Consider the following 19,245-nt stretch of genomic DNA (forward strand, 5'->3'; position numbering starts at 1 on the left):
CTGGCACCCAGGGGACTCAAACAGAGACATCTAGGGCCCAGAGTATGAGCTTTTACAGCTTGCGCTGAAGAACCAGTCTGTCTGACAGCCACTGGAACAGCCTCCGATCCTCAGGTGTGGCACAGAGGGGACTCATAACATGCACTGCCCATGGGTGGTATTTATACTGCGACACTGTACAGCTTCACAGGTCAAGGACTCCATCTGAACTGGAGTCACCTCCCTCAGCCAGGAGGACAGGGCCTCACAGACAGTTGTACTAATGCAATGCCATGGACTCTACTAGTGTTTATTCTCTGTCTAGCCCCTTCTCTTCTCCTCCGTCCCTGCACATCCATAAAGACACAGAGTCATAGAGTTCAAGTCCAGGAGGAATGACCAGAACACCCAGTCGGATCTCCTGTACTCCAACACCAAACCCAACAACTGAAATTAGACCAAAGTGTCACAGCCCTCTGGAGACTACACAGTTCTGTGCCACCGGCAGAGAATAGGAGAGACTGAGGTGCACCAGTGCTTGTGGTTCCCGCAAAGGCAGGGAAATTATTGGGATACACCCAGATAATCCTGTCAAGTGACCTGCACTACACTCTGGAGATGAAAGCGAAACCCTTTTAAGGGCCCTGCCAATCTGACCGGGGGAGAAATTCTTACCTGACCCCCAGATGGTGATTAGTGAGATCATGAACACGTGGGCAAGAACCAGCCAGGCACGCACCTGAGAGAGAGCATGGCTTGGTGCCACCTCACAGCCCTGCCACATCCCACCCAATGTCCCATTTCAAGTTAGGGCTGTCCCGATGCTTCAGAAATTTAAAAAATGATCCCCGAATACACTGGGTGGTGGGGGAGGAATCCCTTCCTGATCCCTGCTAGTGGTCAGAGGAGACCCTGAAGCCTGAGCTTTTGGGAACATAAGACATACGCCACAACTGAGCCCCAGGGCTGATGAGCCCTACCCCAGACCATCACAAGCAGCCCCGTCATACAATCCCACTCAGACATGTGTCCAGCTCTATCTTCAAACTAATTCAGTCATTGGACCCCCAGAACTCCTATTGTGTGGCTGCTCCAGAACCTCGCCCCACTGGTGGTTAGAAACCTCCCTGTAATTTCTAACCAGTCTCTCCATCTCTCACACACCCGAATGTACATGTGAGCTAACACAGCTTGGCCTCTTGTCCCTGACCTAGTGGTTAGGCCAGGATCAGTGGTTTATAAGACAATGGGCCCAGTACCCAGTCTGTGGCTACGTATATGTATCTCCACTGGAGGCAGTAGGTCAGCTCCACAGATGCTGCAATTTGATTTTGTGCCACCAAAGTCAATGGAACTACACTGATGTGTTGAGGATTTACCCTAAATGTCTTCTCACCTACCCCAGTCTTACACCAGTCTGACTCTTCTGGTTCCAATTAAGCCACTCCCTGATTTATACACACAAGCAAGACCACTCCCATCATTCTTTTCAGTGGCCATGGAACAGGCACTAGTGGCCAAGCAGTGTAACGGATATTGTTTTGACACAAAATGAAAGTCTGATTCCTCTCGTGCACACAATTTACACCCATTTACTCCACAACTGGACCAGATTTTCTACTGGTGTAAATCACCCCAATGGGAGTGACATCAGCAGACTTAATCTAGATTTGCTTTGGTGCAACTAGGTCAAATTCAGAAGTGTTTGTGTGCAATCTGTGTGGTTATGTAAATAAATGACATTAATGAATACCTAAAGATGCTACATAAGCAAACTTTAATTACAGAAAGACAGAAAATTAATTCTTGGTGAATTACCTACACCCAGTCAGTCTCCTCAGGGCAGCTTTGATCTCTTTGTTCCTCATGCTGTAGATAATTGGATTCACGATTGGTGGCAATACGGAATAAAGAACAGCCGCCACAAGATCCAGAGCAGATGGGGAGCTGGAGGTGGGTTTCAGGTGGGCAAAGGAGGCAAAGAAAACAAACAAGGAGACCACAGTGAGGTGAGGAAGGCAGGTGGAGATGGTTTTTTGTCGTCCCTGCTCAGAGGGGATTCTGAGCACTGATTTGAAGAGCTGAACATATGACACAATCATAAAAACAAAGCAGCCTAAAACTAAACACACAGTAAATGCAATAACCCCAGCTTCACTCAGATAGGAGTCAGAGCAGGTGAGCTTCAGCATCTGGGGGATTTCACAGAAGAACTGATCCACTATGTTGCCTCCACAGAAGGTCAATGCAAACGTGTTCCCGGTGTGTAGTACAGAGTTGAGAATCCCACTGATCCAGGCACCAGCTGCCATTTGGACACAAGCTCTGCTGTTCATTATTGTCTCATAGTGCAGTGGTTGGCAGATGGCAACATATCGGTCATACGCCATGACAATGAGAAGGGAAAAATCCGCTGTCACAAAGAAGAGGAAGAAAAAGACTTGGGCAACACATCCAGCATAGGAAATGGACCTGGTGTTCATGAGGGAGTTGGCCATGGATTTGGGAACGGTGACAGAGATGGAGCCAAGGTCTAGAATGGACAGATTCATCAGGAAGAAGTACATGGGGGTGTGAAGGTGGTGGTCGAAGGCGATGGCCATGAAGATTAGAAGATTCCCCACCAGGGCTGCCAAGTACATCACTAGAAACCCCACAAGGTGCAAAATCTGCAGCTCCCGAACATCAGAGAATCCCAGGAGAAGGAATTCGGTCACGGTGGTTCGGTTGGACATTTTCTTTCTCAGAACATCGTGCGATGGTTGCAGAGGGAGGGACAAGAGCAAGGGCCAGGATTAGATCAGTAAAATAACTCTCCTTTTGTGAAAACCACCTGAATTTCCTTGAGTCAGACCCTTAGCTTGTGAAGATTGGTGTAATATGGGAATGAGGATGGGGAAAACAGTTCCACTGACTCCAACGGAGTTACTCCTGATTTACACTGGAGTGAGAGAAAGTAGAATCAGCTCAATGGACTCCAGTGCAGTTACTCCTAATTTACACCAGGGTGATGGAGAGGAGAATTAGGAAAAATTGCTTTTGAGGTATTTGTATATCTCTGTCACCCAGAAGTGAACGAACTCTGGATAATGGTGTATAAATGTTAATATTCTCAGTTTACTGAGGGGAATCGGGGGAATACAGAGAGAAAAGCAACAATGAGCCAATAGTGATTGTCACAATTTTTGGACAATTGTAATGTAAACCCTTGATCCATTCTAAAAAATATGTGTGTCAATTTGATCAATTCCCCCACGCCCACTAGAATGAAACTGAGGCACGAATATTCTGCCCCCTCTTTCCTAAGGTAAATGCTTTGGACTGCCTCAGTTTCCCATGCCCAAATTGAGGTAAGAGAAAAAATAAGAAAAAAGAAATCTATTGGCACTTACAATTTCTTCCTTAAAATGCCACTCTGTAACTCACAAATATATTTCACAAATATATTTCATAGCAAGAGCAAACTTACGGTGCCGGACTGTGTGGAATCCTCCCAGACTGAGATGTCTTCTCTCCTCCAGCTACAGACTGCAATTGGTTACCCCCCTCTCTCTAGCCCCATGCACACCGCTCTGTCGATCTATCTCTATATCTAATGCCCTATTACTGTATTATGAGAGGCTGTTCCCCCCTCATACTGAGGCTGAGCTGCTGTAAATACAGTGAGATCTGTGCTCTCTGCAGACGAGCTGTGTGTCAAAAACGTTGGTGCTGCAGGAAGGTGATTTATCCATGTCTGTTTCCTACGGGATTGTCGGACTCACTCCCTGGAGCCCTCAAGGACCCAGAGGCAAGACTTAATTTGACTTGCCCTCTACTTCCCTGGAGAGATTTCAGAAACTAAAATAATCACAATTAAAACAAAGCAGCAGGGTCTAGAGGAAAGATTGTGAGGCAAACTCTAAGGGCACACAGGAATGTACTCCAAACTTCTGGCATCAATTCCTAGCCCTGCCGCTGACCTGCTGTGTTACCTTGGGAAAGTCATTCCCTAGGGCTGTCTTTCCCCTCCCACCCTTTGCCTATCTTTTCTACTGTAAGCTCTTTGGGGCGGAGACTGTGTCTTACATAATATAAAGGGCCTCTTATATCAGGCGCAACTATCAGATAATTACTTAATTATTAAAAAGCTAAGGGTCAACGTGTCCTGAGATCTGATCCCAGCTATTCCCCTGACTTTGTTCAGTCCCTTCACCGCTCCATTCCTCAGTTTGTCATCTGTCCAATGGGGATAATAGTTACTTCATAATTCATAATGAGTAGTGATGGTGGGGGGAAGTCGTTTTTGGTTTTATGAAAACCTGGAAATGGAAAACTTTTTTGTATATTTTTTCAGGTTTGGGGGGGAAAGTTTTCAATATCAGAAATCTTTTCCCAAAACTAGAAAATATTTACCGTAAAGTGGCATTTTTACTAGCAAAGTTTATTGAAAACCAAACACTTTTCAGTCTCCGGTTTCATTTTTTTGCCCACCCCCCCATCCAAAAGCAATATTATGGGATGTTACAAAACAATGACATTTCCCATAAAAAATAATTTTCATTTTTGACCAGCTTTAATAATGAGTAATTAAAGCTAAATTAAATGCATTTGAGTTGATGTGGATGCAACATTCATTGCAATTTTATTTGACAGCATCTGCTTGTCATAGGAACTGTCTGACTAGGTAAGAGGTTTTGACCATCCAATCCAGTATTCTGTCCCTGAGAGTGGCCAGTAACACCTGATTCAGAGGAAAGTTTAAGAGGCCCCTTAGAGGACAGTTCTTGAATAATCTGCCTATGGCGGAGTCTTATCATCTGCCAGTGAATGGTGTATGGCGTGAGGAAGGTGAGTTTTTGTCCCTCATAGAGTTGTATCTACTGCAAAGTAAATGCATGCTCTCATTATCCAGGCTGAAATATTCAAAGGAACATACTGGACATGTGTGTCTAAATCTCATTCGCCTTTGACAGGAGAGGAGTGCCCAGCTCCATTAATTCTCTTTGAATATCTCGCTTAGTTTATTATTAATTACTTATTTTGTAGATTCCATCACTGACAATTTTCAAATCAAGATTGGATATTTTACTAAAGGATCTGCTCTAGGTATTATTTTGGGGATGTTCTGTGGGCTGGGTGATACAGGACGTCATACTAGACAGTCACTATGGTCCCTTCTGGCCATGGAATCTATTAATCTAATTTGATCTCCACCAAAAATAGGAACAACAGTCTCTAAAAATTGACAAAATGGTAGATTTTTTAAAAAAAGATTCTAAATTTCTATGAATTAAAAAAAAGAAAAGGTATAGGAGGATTCTGATCCTCTCTCCTGTTTTTGACCAGATTTATTGAAATTAATTCCGGGAGATTTTAGCTGAATTAGGCAACACCTCAGGGTAACACAACTCCACTTCTCTCATGGTGATGTAGGCTATTTTGTGTTCCTGGAGGGGCCAACATGACCAGTGATGGGATTTTCAAGGTTGCCTATAGATATTTGGCCACCAAAATTCCAATTATTTTTAATGGGAATTGGTCATTCCAGGCCCCTAGGTGAAAATCTCCACCCATAGTTTTACGATCAAAACCTGCAACACTTTTCTGGTGGCATTTTTAAGACTATTATTCAAGATTTTTCTTAACGACTTGGATAACGGAGGAGAGAATATGCTTATAAAACTTGCATGTGACACCAAACTGGAAAGGGTGGCAAACACTTTTGAGGGCAGGATCAGAATTCGAAATGACCTTGACAAATTGGAGAATTGGTCTAAAATCAACAAGAGGAAATTCAATAAAGACAAGTGCAAAGTTCTTCTCTTACCAAGGAAAAATCAAATGTACAACTACAAAATGGGGAATCATTCACTAGGTGCTGGCATTGTTGAAAAGGATCTCGGGGCTAGAATGGTTCACAAATTGAATATGAGTCAACAATGTGATGTAGTTGCGAAAAAGGTTAATACCATTTGGAGTGCATTAAAAAGAATGTCGTATGTAAGTGTCGGAGAAAAACTGAGTTCTCACTATTTGTTTTGGTACAGCAAGTCAGATGTTTATTAACTCTCACATGTGCAGAGGGAGAGAGCTAAACAGGTCTCTCTCTCTGGTAACCAATTACAGCAAGCATTTATACCTTTCATTACAAAAATAATGAGGGACAGCAGCATTTTTGTTTATACATAGGCCATCTTGATATTTCATTTCTTCAGTTGTTTTGACTCTTGCCAACATACAATTATTTTCTATACCTTATCTACCCAAGGTCTTCTACACTTTATCTATGCTGAGGTCATCATAACTTCTTACACAGCTCTTTCTCACCCGCCTCACACAATCCTCGCTTCTACAAATCTCGCGTTATCAGGGTTACAGTTAGCCTGACTCTTGCTAACAAACGTCATGCATTACAGTTCCCTTCTGTCAGTTCTTTTCTCTGCTTCCACAACAGACATGGGAGGTAATTGTCTCGCTCTACTTGGCACTGGTGAGGCCTCAGCTGGAGTACTGTGTCTGGTTCTGGGTGCCACACTTTAAGAAAGATGTGAACAGATTGGAAAGAGTTCAGAAGAGACAAACAAAAATGATCAAAGGTTTAGAAAACCTGACCTATGAGGAACAGTGAAAAGCAGAGGAATGTGATTTGACCTGAAAAGAGGACCAGCAACCTCAGTCTATAGCACAATACAAGAAAATTTATTTAAAATACTGTTTGAATGGTACCTCACACAGCCAGGTTAAATATATATAATGGGATTCTCTGATGTTCGGTGGCTGCGTATTTTACACTTTGTGCTGTTTCTAGGGATTTACCTGGTATCCCTGACAGGGAATCTCCTTCTGATCATCCTTGCACTGCTTGACCATCACATTCACACCCCCATGTACTTCTTCCTGATAAATCTGTCTTTCTTAGACCTTCGATCTATCTCCCTCACTGTTCCCAAGTCTGTGGCCAACTCCCTGTTAAACAGCACGTCAATTTCTTATGCTGGATGTATTACCCAAGTCTTTCTCTTCATCTTCTTCACTGCAGTTGACTTTGCTTTTCTCACCATCATGGCGTATGACTCATACGTCACCATCTGCCAACCACTGCACTGTGAGATGACAATGAACAGGAGAGCTTGTGTCCAAATGGCATCCAGTGCCTGGATCACTGGAATTATCCTTTCTACACTGCACACTGGGAACACATTTGCAATAACCTTCTGTGGTGGCAACATGGTGGGTCAGTTCTACTGTGAAATCCCCCAAATACTCAAGCTGGCCTGCTCTGACCTGTACCTTGTTGAAACTGTGGTTCTTTCCTTTAACCTATTCTTGGGCTTAAGCTGCTTTGGTTTTATAATCGTGTGATATGTTCAGATCTTCAAAATAGTGCTGAGAATCCACTCTGAGCAGGGTTGGCATAAAGCCTTCTCCACATGTCTTCCTCACCTCACAGTGGTCTCCTTGTTATTTTGCACTGCTGTTTTTGCTTACGTGAAGCCCACCTCCCGCTCTCCATCCGGTCTGGATCTTGTGGTAGGTGTGCTTTATTCTGTGGTGCCTTCCTCATCTACAGCACAAGGAACAAGGAGATCAAAGGTGCCCTGAAGAAACTAACTGGATGGAGGTTATTCATCAAAAATTAAATTTACAGATTTCTCTCTTCACCATGGTTTCATTCTGTGTTTTCTTACTGATATAATCAAATGATGACATTATTGCCTCAATGGGAAAATGATGTGCAATCTTTTTTATACAAAATGCTGTGTTTACAGTGGTAATAATCAAGACTAAATTCACTGAAGTCAGTGGAGTTACTCTAGGTTTACACCAGTGTAAATCAGATAAGAATAGATGGATCGATCTAGTTATAAATGGCAAAAAAAAAAAAAAAACCCACAAAATCCTGTGTTAACACAGAGTTGAGGTTGCCCAGTGATAATTCAGACACAGTGTTCAAGCATAGGGCAAGCGCTGGTAGTGCCTGTCCATTGCAGTGATAAGGCACAGCCTGAGTGTGGGTGTTACGGGTGTTGTGGGGCATTGCCCAAAGGGGGCTGAGTTAAGGTTATGTGGGCATTTACCTTACCTTATCTTACCATAATTCTGTATGTCCTGGTTTTCTGAAACTTGAGTTTTGCTGAACGGGACTTTCTGGATGGGCACGAGCTCTCACTGGCAGATCCTAACTCTGTTTCAATGAAGTTTTTGGCTATTTAATTTTCTAGCTGTTTGAAGAGAAAGAAAAATGTTAGTAGGAGTAAGTGGTCCTTGTGTCAGCTGTAGATAGCAATGGATATGGAGGACAAGAGAAGCTAAAGGCTCTTTTCAGTACCACCATGTTTTTCTGGACAGGAACTCTCTTCTGTGCCTGTCTCGGTTCCCTTCACATCCACCCCCAGAACCTCTCCATATGTGCAGCACAAAGTTGGATGCATCCATCTGCCACATTGGAGGCTCAGAGAAGTGGCCTGTTAATCTTAATTAGCTGTTCTGAGCTGAGTGAATACTCTTCTAGGAGATGGTGCAGCCAGAATCAATAGCTCCGAGAGGTGTGAACTGTATCACTCGTACCAGTTACCCCAGGGCCAGCAGGGTCTTCACGGTATTGTTGGTGCATGCTTTCCATGTGACTCTTCTCAGCTTCACACTCCAAGAGGTGGCGCTTCCCTAGACCCGGCACACATGAGGAAGGGGTAAGGGAGAGAGGTTAAGCCCTCCAGAAGGGCAAGGACAAATCCCTCAAGATCACGTGGGGGGAGCAGGTAGTGTTGGACTCCCATAGATGGATTGGGAACCTCCAGATATTGGCACATACATGGGAGGGGAATGTGAGGCTGTCAGGTGCCCCTGTCCCCAATATTCCCCCAGGCTGCTGTCACTGACCCTCATGTTCCCCTTCCCAGTGCCCCACCCCTCCCCGTCTCTTAACCCCCAACCTGTCTCCTATCCCACCTCCTCATTTATCCTGCTCCCCATAATCACCCCTCCTCTCACTGCCCCACAAACTCCTCCTTCCTTTTCCACCAACTCTTCCACCCCCATCATCCCCCACACCTCCCAGTGAGCATGTGCATGGGTTATTTATTTTCATTTCAAAAATAGTTTCAGCACCTTCTCAATATTCAGCTGTGCTCAAGGGTAGTTCCCCAAGATTAGAAACCCTTCAACAGAGGCAGATGCCTCCTGTTTTTAGGCACAGATTTCTGCCCAGGATTAGATTTTGACTCACAGGGCCTAGGTTTCTTGGCCAGAACATTCTCCTTTCATCAGCTATGGGGCTGCAAGTCAGAAACAGCTTTCAACCATCTCCTCCTCTCACCAGGCACATGCACAGTGCAATCCGTTTGCCGTGACTCCAAGCACTTCAAAGACTGACACGCCTAACTGAGAACTAAACACTGTGGCTAATAACACTGTCACTTTATTTCCCCCTGAGGGTCAGTGGGTGGACTGCACTCTGCTGAGTTGTCCCTTGAGCTTTGGAGACCCTGCATGAGGATCTGAGCCCCGCTTTGATCTCTAGCTACGCACAATGAATCAGCACCAAAATGCACCAACTGTAAGAAAAGTTAAAAATACTCCACTGCAGTCAATTGATTTCCCACTCAGTCACCCTGGTGTAAATCAGGAGTAACCCCACTGGAGTCAATGGGGCTGATTCCCCCATCACTCATCTCAGGGGTAGTCCATGGTGTTACACTGGAGTATGTCTGGTTTCAGGGAGAAGAGATTCAGGCCCTTTGACTCCAGCCTCTGATGCATCCTCCACCCCCTGAACGCTCTTACTCTAGTCCCCGGGTGTCTCCTTCCCTCTGCCACACACAGCAAAGACGTGGAAACAACCCCCCCCCGCCCAGCCCCTAATCCCCTTCCTCCCCTCTCCCAACCCTCCACCTCACGGACGCTCTCGGTCCCTGTTTTTTGAGAGTCCCCCTCCATGGCCCAGAGCCAATTCTCCACTCAGAGTTCCTGACTCAGCTTCCTCACAGATTCCTGTTGAACCCCTTTGCCCACCAGTCCCCTCTTCTGCTCAGCTCCACTCCCCTGATATAGCCCCAGCCCCAGGGATCAGCTCACGACCTCTGCTTCCTCCTGTCAAAGTTCCAAACACCAGACATTCTCTCCTGATTCTATCCTTTGGCCAGCCCTGGCCACCATTTCCTTCCCACACCACTCTCCTCCTTCTTGTGCCTGGCCATTTCTAGAACTGGGAGAGGCTTTCAGTCCCTCATCCCATTTAGTCCATCACCTATCAGCCAAGCCTGCCCAAGGAGGGGAGCAGAGAGCGCCTATCTGTGGAGTAGATCCATGTCTGCTAGGAACTGCAGAGAGACCCAGCAACTCAGGACATCCAGCGAAGGCACACCGCAATGGCTGCTGGATAATACGGTGACGGGGGCATGAGAGAGAGAGAGAGAGAGAACCAAGCAATCACGGCAGTGGATAGATAGATAGATAGATAGGACCAATGACTCCTAAGACAGCAATGCCATCAATGCCTCTCGGAGCGAAGGACCTACCTCCGAATTGCCGCCGTAGAATGAAGCAGAGGTAGAGCTGCCGCTGCTTGCGATGGCGGCTTTTTTTTTTTTTTTTGCTCCTTGGGGCGACAAAAACCCTTGAGCCGGCCCTGTCTAGGGCTCCAGCAAGGCATCTACTTATGGCAGCCGAACCCTGGCCATTGCCCTTGTCTTTCCCTTCACAGCCATCACATAATGTACAGGAAGAAAATGTCCAACCAAATCACTGTGGCCGAGTTCCTCCTCCTGGGATTCTCTGACATTCGGGAGATGCAAATTTTGCATTTCTTGCTGTTTCTGGGCATTTACCTGGCAGCCCTGACTGGGAATCATCTCATCATCACAGCCATAGCTCTCAACCATCATCTTCACATACCCATGTATTTCTTCCCGAAGAATCTGTCCGTCCTAGACCTTAGCTCAATCTCCATTGTCGTTCCCAAGTCCATTGCCAATTCCCTCATGAGCACCAGGGCCATTACATATTATGGATGTGCCACCCAATACTTTCTCTTCCTTTTTTTGCTGCAGCTGAGCTTCTCTACTGAACATCATGGCATACGACTGATACTTCACCATCTGCCAGCCACTGCACTACAAGTCAATGATGAACAGGAGAGCTTGTGACCAAATGGCAGCCAGTATCTGGATCAGCGGGGTTCTCAATTCTGCACTGCACACTGGAAACACGTTTGCAATAATCTTCTGTGGAGACAATGAGATGAATCAGTTCTTCTGTGAAATCCCCCAGCTCCTCAAACTTGCTTGCTATGACTCATGTCTCAGTGAAACTGGGGCTTTTGCCTTTAGTGTGTACAGAATGAACAGAACAGGGCAATTATTGAGTGACCCATCCTGTGTTGTCCAATTCCAGCATCTGGCAATCAGAGGCTTAGGGACACCCAGAGCACAGGGTTGCATGCCTGATTTTCTTGGTTAATAGCCATTAATGGACCTATCCTCCATGAACTTATCATGTCTAGCTATCCATCAATACCCATACATACCCCTCCATCTATTGATCGATCTGTCTGAGGCTTATGTACTGCCACCCATCACCATGGTATCAGAGCACTTTCCATATAAAATCAGTTACCATATCAAAGTCACATATGGGGTCTCTGGCTCTTCTCCTTATTTCAGGATGGGGAGTAAAGATTTTGCCCCCTCCACGGCCCTGAGGTCAGAGGAGCTCTCTGCTCCCACTACCGAACCAAGGCCGGAAGAGCTGTCAGCCTCCGCCTTGGCCATGGGCTCAAGGTGTCAGCCGCTGTCCCCGGTGTCAGGGCTCTTTTGCTATAATGAACCCCTGGCTTTAACGAATAAATGGCTTGGATCCCCAGGGGTTCATTCTGACGAGGATGTACTGTATTTTGTTGGTTGGTTGATTTGTTTGTTTGTTCCAGATATTTTTGTTGGGTTGGTGTTTTGGAGGGCAAGGTATGTTTGATTAGATGGGAGTATCCATTTGATGTCATCAAGTAGTGGGTACTACCAGATCAGACCCCGGACAGAGTATGTGCCTATCTTCCCCTGGTTCATGATTCTCTAGCAGACACAGGGGCCTCCCTGACTGGACTTATTCATCTCTCTCTGAGCTAGCACACACTCCTCTCCTCGGCATCTCCCAGCGGCTAGCTCAGTCGTCTCCCCTCCTAGTGTGCTGGAATTTTTGACTCACATTCTTAGGTGTCTGTCTCTCCCTGTCTGTTATATAGGGAACCCGGGAGCCTGACTCAGGCTGTGTCTGACCCTATTGTTGTCCCAGTGATTTTCTAGGTGTCTAAACTTTAGGTGTTGCCGCATTGCGAGTCACGATGCCTGGTCCTCTTTATGCATCCAGGCCCCAGGAGTATTTTGGCACCTAGTAGGTTTTTCAGAAGCAACTAGGCATCTACATCCCATTGAAATCTGTTCTCAGTGGTACCAGATGACAGAAGAAGGAGTAATGGTCTCTAGTTGCAGTGGGGGAGGTTTAGGTTGGATATTAGGAAAAACTTTTTCACTAGGAGGTTGGTGAAGCACTGGAATGTCATATGTAAGACACAGGAGGTAATTGTCCCACTCTACTTGGCACTGTTGAGGCCTCAGCTGGAGTATGGTGTCCTGTTCTGGGTGCCACACTTTAAGAAAGATTGGAGAGAGTTCAAGGGAGACCAACAAAAATGATCAAAGGTTTAGAAAACCTGACCTGTAAGGAACAGTGGAAAAAAACCAGCATGCAGAGGAATGGGGTTTGATCTCGAAAAGAGGACCAGCAACTCCAGTCTGTAGCACAATACAAGAAAATTTCTTTAAAATACTGTTTGAACGGTACCTCGCACAGGCAGGTGAAATATATATTTATATATATACAGACTAAATGTTAGAGAAATTGTGGTGAAAGAGGAGATTTGATGCATTGGACATGTCCAGTTGTTAGGATATTGGAAGTAATCTGTACCTAAATGACCCAATTGTTGGCTATTTATTATCTAATAACCTTCTAGTGATCCTCCTGGGACTGACTGGTGGAAATGGTCACACAACAGGAAATGAACAATTAACCTCTGATCTGCTAGTAACTGCTCAGTTATTAGTAACGTCTCAATTGGAAATGAAATATAGTCTAAACATTGAGGAATAGTTCAAAACAATATGGGAGGTTGGTTATGGAAAAATTAACACAACAATTACGTATTACAAAAATAGACAGAGGACAAATAGATACTTAGATATTTGGTTACCTCTTATTCAGTGCTCAAAGTATATTCTCCAGCAAAAATATCCCAGCACACCTGTCCAATTGCTTTATATATGAACACATCCAGCATAGGAAATGGCCCTGGTGTTCATGAGGGAGTTGACCATGGACTTGGGGACGATGACAGAGATGGAGCCAAGGTCTATGATGGAGAGATTCATCAGGAAGAAGTACATGTGGGTGTGAAGTGGGTGGTCGAAGGCGATGGCCATGAAGATAAGAAGATTCCCCATCAGGGCTGCCAGATAAATCAGTTGAAACACCACAAAGTGCAAAATGTACAGCTCCCGAACATCAGAGAATCCGAGCAGAAGGAAATGAGTCATGGTGGTTCGGTTGGACATATTCTTTCTCATGACTTTGTGTGAGGGTTGCAGAGAGAGGGACAAGAGCAAGGGGCAGGATTAGATCAGTAAAATAACTCTCCTTGTGTGAAAACCACGTTAATTTCCTGGGGTCAGACCCTTAGCTTGTGAAGATTGGTGTAATATGGGAATGAGAGGGGGAAAACAGTCTCATTGACTCGAATGGCTTTACTCCTGATTTACACTGGGGTGAGAGAAAGTAGAATCAGCTCAGTGGACTTCAGTGCAGTTACTCCTAATTTGTACCAGGGTGATGGAGAGAAGAATTAGGAATAATTGCTTTTGAAGAATTTGTATACCTCTGTCACCCAGAGGTGGGCAAACTCTGTATAACATTGTATAAATGTTACTATCCTCAGTTTACCAAGGGGAATCAGGGGTCTTGCTGGCCAGATTCTGCTGTCAGGGGCACTGCTGTGAATGTGGGGTAATTTCACTGTATACCATGGAATTACTCCCCATTTATACTGCTCTAAATGGGAGCAGCATTTCGCCTGGATGTGACCAAACCTCAACCATAATTACACAGTAAACTTGAGTGATGAATACAGCTCAGGACTCCTGATGCTTCGTCGCCCGTTCTAGCCAGATTTCCATGCTCGCTGTGAGAGAAAGACATTCTGGATCCCTTCCTGCTTTTCTAACTACTCAACTAAACTTCCCCCCAGAGCTTCAAAGAAAAAACAGGAATCCTGATTCTCAGTTCACCCCTGCTGTAACCCACTAAAATCAACACCTCTCCCGGAGCTGGAAATACAGTCCAGGAATTCTGGCTTTACCCACCTCTTATTCAGTGCTCAAATAATATTCACCTGCAAAAAAATCCCAGCACACCTGTCCAATTGCTTTGCATATGAACATTTGATAGACAAACCTGTTCTGTTAAATATGTGAATACAGAAATTTCACTCAATTTAATAAAATCACCAGAAATGACGAAGGAATTCTAATGATCCTCACTCTCTAATATGGTAACAACCTGTTAAATAGAAAGATTTGGTGACTATATTCCGATATGATGTATCTTTAAACCAAAGTTCACTGTTGTAATGATTGTTTTGTTTCTGATGTTTACATGGCAATGATTTGTAAACTTGTTAAAACTTCCTAAATAAACAGTTAAAAAAAACTGGGCATGTTGATCAAGCTGCCAGAGAAAAGTTCAGCTCCTAGTTTAGACTGATATAAATTACATTAAATCCACTGACGCAAGAGTAGATTCAATGGAAATAATCAGGATTTACATGAGTGTGTGAGAAGAATTAAGCCCATTCTTAAAATGGACCACAAAATTTGCGCTGGTCAGAGGTTAAAAAAGTGGCATTGTCAGTTGAAGTGTAAAATAATTGACCTTTTTGGAATGAAACATTTTGATTTTCTAGTACAAAAAAACTTTTAACTTTTTCCTTAATTTTACTTTAAAACATGGTCAACATTGAAACAAAATGTTTAGATTTTGTTTAAAATGGAACCTGATACAAAATTGTGTTTGACTTGTTGATTCACCTGGTAACTTTTATTGGGTTCAATTGTTGCTATTTAAACACACAGGCAAACTCTCACACAAACACCCATGCAGTATCTTCCATAGACTGATGCACACACACACACCATGATGCTCACTCACACTTCACACTAGCAGGCACACGTACACTATCCAACATGCAAACACTCACTCTAACACACCAGCCTAAATGCACCAAACACACTGTTTCCCCCAGCACAAAAACAATCATAGACACACACTCACAGGCTCTCACACACAAACACAACACCGTTATGTCCCATATATCTCACTGGTCCCAATTTAGATGGTATACTGTATATAGTGATGTTACAAAACAAGGAACCAGATCTGAGTTTGGCAATGAGAACAAAACACTTTGTGGGCCAAGACATCAGTTTCCACATTTAGGAATATGAGCTCGGATTGGCAATGCACATAGTGGAGGGGGTGTCTACAAACCCCTCCCACAACCAGCTCCTATCACTGAAACGGAAACATGGGCACCATTGGAAATCTGCTGGCTTCTTGCTGCTGAGGCACTTGCATGATCTATCGCTTTATTCCCATACATAATCTGTTGCCCCACTGTCTTGAATCTTCTGTCTGAACTATATCCATCACTGTAACATTTCAGGAATGTGTAGGGCTGCTGCCAATTCTCTTATATGAGAATATTTATTTATATTGCCCTCTGAACACACCCAATATTATTATTACCTATCTTTGGTGAAAAAGTGGCGGCTCTGCAAAACCTGCAGAGGGTCTGCCTTCTCCTAGAGTGAAGCCAAAACAGTGTGGTGGCTTATTTTTCTTACCACCTTTGAGGTGCTTTTGTGAATGAGAGGAATATTCACACCTTGAATTGGCTCCAGGTCTGTATTTCTGGGTATCATTTTTGCCTTTCTCCAAGGTACGTGAGAGAAGACAATTGGGTTTGGAATATATGCAGCTGATGTATTGATCTATGGTTATAAATTGCTGAAGAAGTCTATTTAGGAGCCAAATTTTGAGTTGCTTATAAGTGTTTAATCAAGCAAGACTCTGGTTGGGCCAGACTGGCATCTGAGAAACAGCAGAGTAAAGCTGAAGTCATTGGTGTTATTTTGGCTTCACCCCTGATACCAGAATTTCCTCCACTATGAGTTTTGCCTGAATAAAGACAGAATAAAAACTGTCCACCCAATTGTACCATTTTTGCAGTGATGTAACCCCACTGAAATCAGTGGAGTTACGGTGGCATGTATCTGGTATAATGGAGAGGACAATATAGCTCAAGGACTTCAAGATTTTTTGTAAAAAACACTCTGTTTATTATTTCTTGTTCACGTGCACCACTTGAATGAGAATTATGCACAATGCAGACCGCTGCTTTAATCTTTTAGGAAAACTAAACTAATAGTTCATTGTTATGGTCTTGTCTTGTCTATGCAATCCTCTTTCTATTGCTACCTCTATAAGTAGTCTTGGAAGGATTAGATTTTTATCAGTAAATATTTGTAAATGTTGATTTCAACATACACACAAAGCCAGTGAAAAAATATTTCCTTCAACAATCAACATTTCCAGTGAGGCAAAGTAAGAAAAATACTGCTTGAGAACTTATGAGTGTTTGATGTAAGCTTATTGACTTTCTATATCTTCACGTCATGTTGAAACATTGTGCTTTCACAGTTCTCAAGTTTTAATTTTTTGAAACTCAACATGTACTGTCATTAAATAACTATTGTCTGATCCCTCCATAATTTCCTGCAACTGTGAAAATTTAAACGGATAAAAATAGAAAAAATATTTAATTATAAAAATCAATATTATCAGTCCAAATTATATATAAATATAAATTAAAAACTGCTAAGCCTAAGTATAAAATAGTATTGTCTATGCTCAGGAGTCCTATTTGCATTTTCTTTTGAAAAGTAGTATCTAAAGTTTTTTTTTTTTTTTAAGGAATAAATGTTAGCTCTAGTTCAGCCCTCTTCTGCTGGGGAAAAATCTACTTCTCATCTCCAGCCTAAATTTACTCATGGCTCGCTTATCCGCATTAGTTCCTGTGCCAGTATTCTCCTTTAGCATCAATAGCTCTTCTCTCTCCCTGGTGTTTATCCCCCTGATCTATTTATAGAGAGCGACTACATCCCCTCTCAGCCGACTTTTTGCTCAGCTAAACAAGACAAATTCTTTTAGGCTACATCTACATTACAAGCTAGGGCTGTGATTCCCCAGCTCACGTGCATGCGCTTGTGCTAGATGGATGAGTATATATCACAGTGCAGCTGAAGTAGCATGGGCGGCATCATAGCTTCGTCATGCCACGTACAAGCTTGTCTCAACGTCGGGGCCACCTACTCAGCGTGGCTGCTCATGCTAGCATGGCTATAGAGGATTTATACTTGTGCCAGCTCCCATCGGGCCATCTCAAGGACATGGACCCAAGCTGGGAATCACTCCCCAGGTTCATAGTGTAGAAGTAGCCTCACTCTCCTCTCGTAAAATAGCTCTCCATTGTCGCAATAGGAGGACCGTCGTTCCTAAGGTTGTAGGGTTTGGATTGCAATTGGTTCCATATTTACATGGCATTTTATCAAGCCGCATCTGGGACCAGAACCTCAGATGGTGGAAATGGACACTGGTCGACTGTAAGGGAGCTGTGGCAATTTACACTGGTGTCACAATGCAGTTCACTACTGGTGAGATTATTACAGGTGAGGAATGGTCTCTCCTGACATTGCCCTTGTCTTTACCCCTCCCCAGGCAGCACATGATGTACTGAGAAAGAAAATGTCCAACCGAACCACTGTGAATGAGTTCTTTCTTCTGGGATTCTCTGATTTTTGGGGGCTGTGTATTTTTCACTTTATCCTGTTTCTAGGGATTTACCTGGTATCCCTGACAGGAATTTTTTTTTTTTTAATGGAGATATCCCATCTCCTAGAACTGGAAGGGACCTTGAAAGGTCATCAAGTCCAGCCCCCTGCCTTCACTAGCAGGACCAAGTACTGATTTTGCCCCACATCCCCAAGTGGCCCCCTCAAGGATTGAACTCACAACCCTGGGTTTAGCAGGCCAATGCTCAAAGCACTGAGCTATCCCTCCCCCCCTTCTCCTTCTTATCATTCTTGCACTGCTTGACCATCACCTTCACACCCCCATGTACTTCTTCCTGATGAATCTGTCCCTCTTAGAACTTGGTCCATCTCCCTCACTGTCCCCAAGTCGGTGGCCAACTCCCTGCTAAACACCAGGTTAATTTCTTATGCTGGATGTGTTACCCAAGTCTTTCTCTTCATCTTCTTCACTGCGGTTGACTTTGCTTTTTTCACCATCATGACGTACGACGATATGTCGCCATCTGCCAACCACTGAACTATGAGATTATAATGAACAGGAGAGCTTGTGTCCAAATGGCAGCCAGTGCCTGGATCACTGGAATTCTCCTTTGTATACTGCACACTGGGAACACATTTGGAATAACCTTCTGTGGAGGCAACATGGTGGGTCAGTTCTACTGTGAAATCCCCCAAATACTCAAGCTGGCCTGCTCTGACCTGTACCTTGGTAAAACTGTGATTCTTTCCTTTAACATATTCTTAGGCTTAAGCTGCTTTGGTTTTATAATTGTGTCATATGTTCAGATCTTCAAAACAGTGCTGAGAATTCCCTCTGAGCAGGGTTGGCATAAAGCTTTCTCCACCTGACTTCCTCACCTCATTGTTATCTCCTTGTTATTTTGCACTGCTGTTTTTGCTAAGGTGAAGCCCACCTCCCACTCTCCATCGGGTCTGGATCTTGTGGTGAGTGTGCTTTATTCCGTGGTGCCTCCTCTGATGAATCCGATCATCTACAGCATGAGGAACAAGGAGATCAAAGGTGCCTGGAAGAAACTAACTGAATGGAGGTTATTCACCAAAAATAAAATTTCCAGATATCTCCCATGACCATGGTTTCATTCTGTGTTTCCTTACAGATATAATGAAATGATGACATTATTGTCTCCATGGGAAGGTGATGTGCAATCTTTTTTATACAAAATGCTGTGTTTACAGTGGTAATAATGCAGATTAAATTAACTGAAGTCAGTGGAATTACTCTAGGTTTACACAAGTGTAAATCAGACAAGAATTGATTGATCGATCAAGCTATATATGGCCAAAAAAC

General features: G+C 43.9%; 1 protein-coding gene and 2 pseudogenes across 1 annotated transcript; 2 read left to right on the plus strand and 1 right to left on the minus strand.

The window, feature by feature from the left end:
- Positions 1-1,793: 1,793 nt before the first annotated feature.
- On the minus strand, positions 1,794-2,714 carry LOC117887416 (olfactory receptor 14A16-like). The gene has a single exon (XM_034790019.1). It carries the CDS (start codon positions 2,712-2,714, stop codon positions 1,794-1,796), a length of 921 nt encoding a protein of 306 aa, XP_034645910.1.
- A 2,046-nt stretch (positions 2,715-4,760) lies between these two features.
- On the plus strand, positions 4,761-7,563 carry LOC117887486 (annotated as a pseudogene).
- Positions 7,564-17,700: 10,137 nt separating this feature from the next.
- LOC117887490 lies at positions 17,701-19,025 on the plus strand (annotated as a pseudogene).
- The last annotated feature ends 220 nt before the right edge of the window (positions 19,026-19,245 follow it).

The sequence above is a fragment of the Trachemys scripta genome, chromosome 14, assembly GCF_013100865.1.
Source record: "Trachemys scripta elegans isolate TJP31775 chromosome 14, CAS_Tse_1.0, whole genome shotgun sequence".
Lineage (NCBI taxonomy): Eukaryota > Metazoa > Chordata > Testudines > Emydidae > Trachemys > Trachemys scripta.

Coding starts and splice junctions, on each gene's coding strand:
- LOC117887416 (XM_034790019.1), bottom strand. CDS start 2,714: ATGTCCAACCGAACCACCGTGACCGAATTCCTTCTCCTGGGATTCTCT.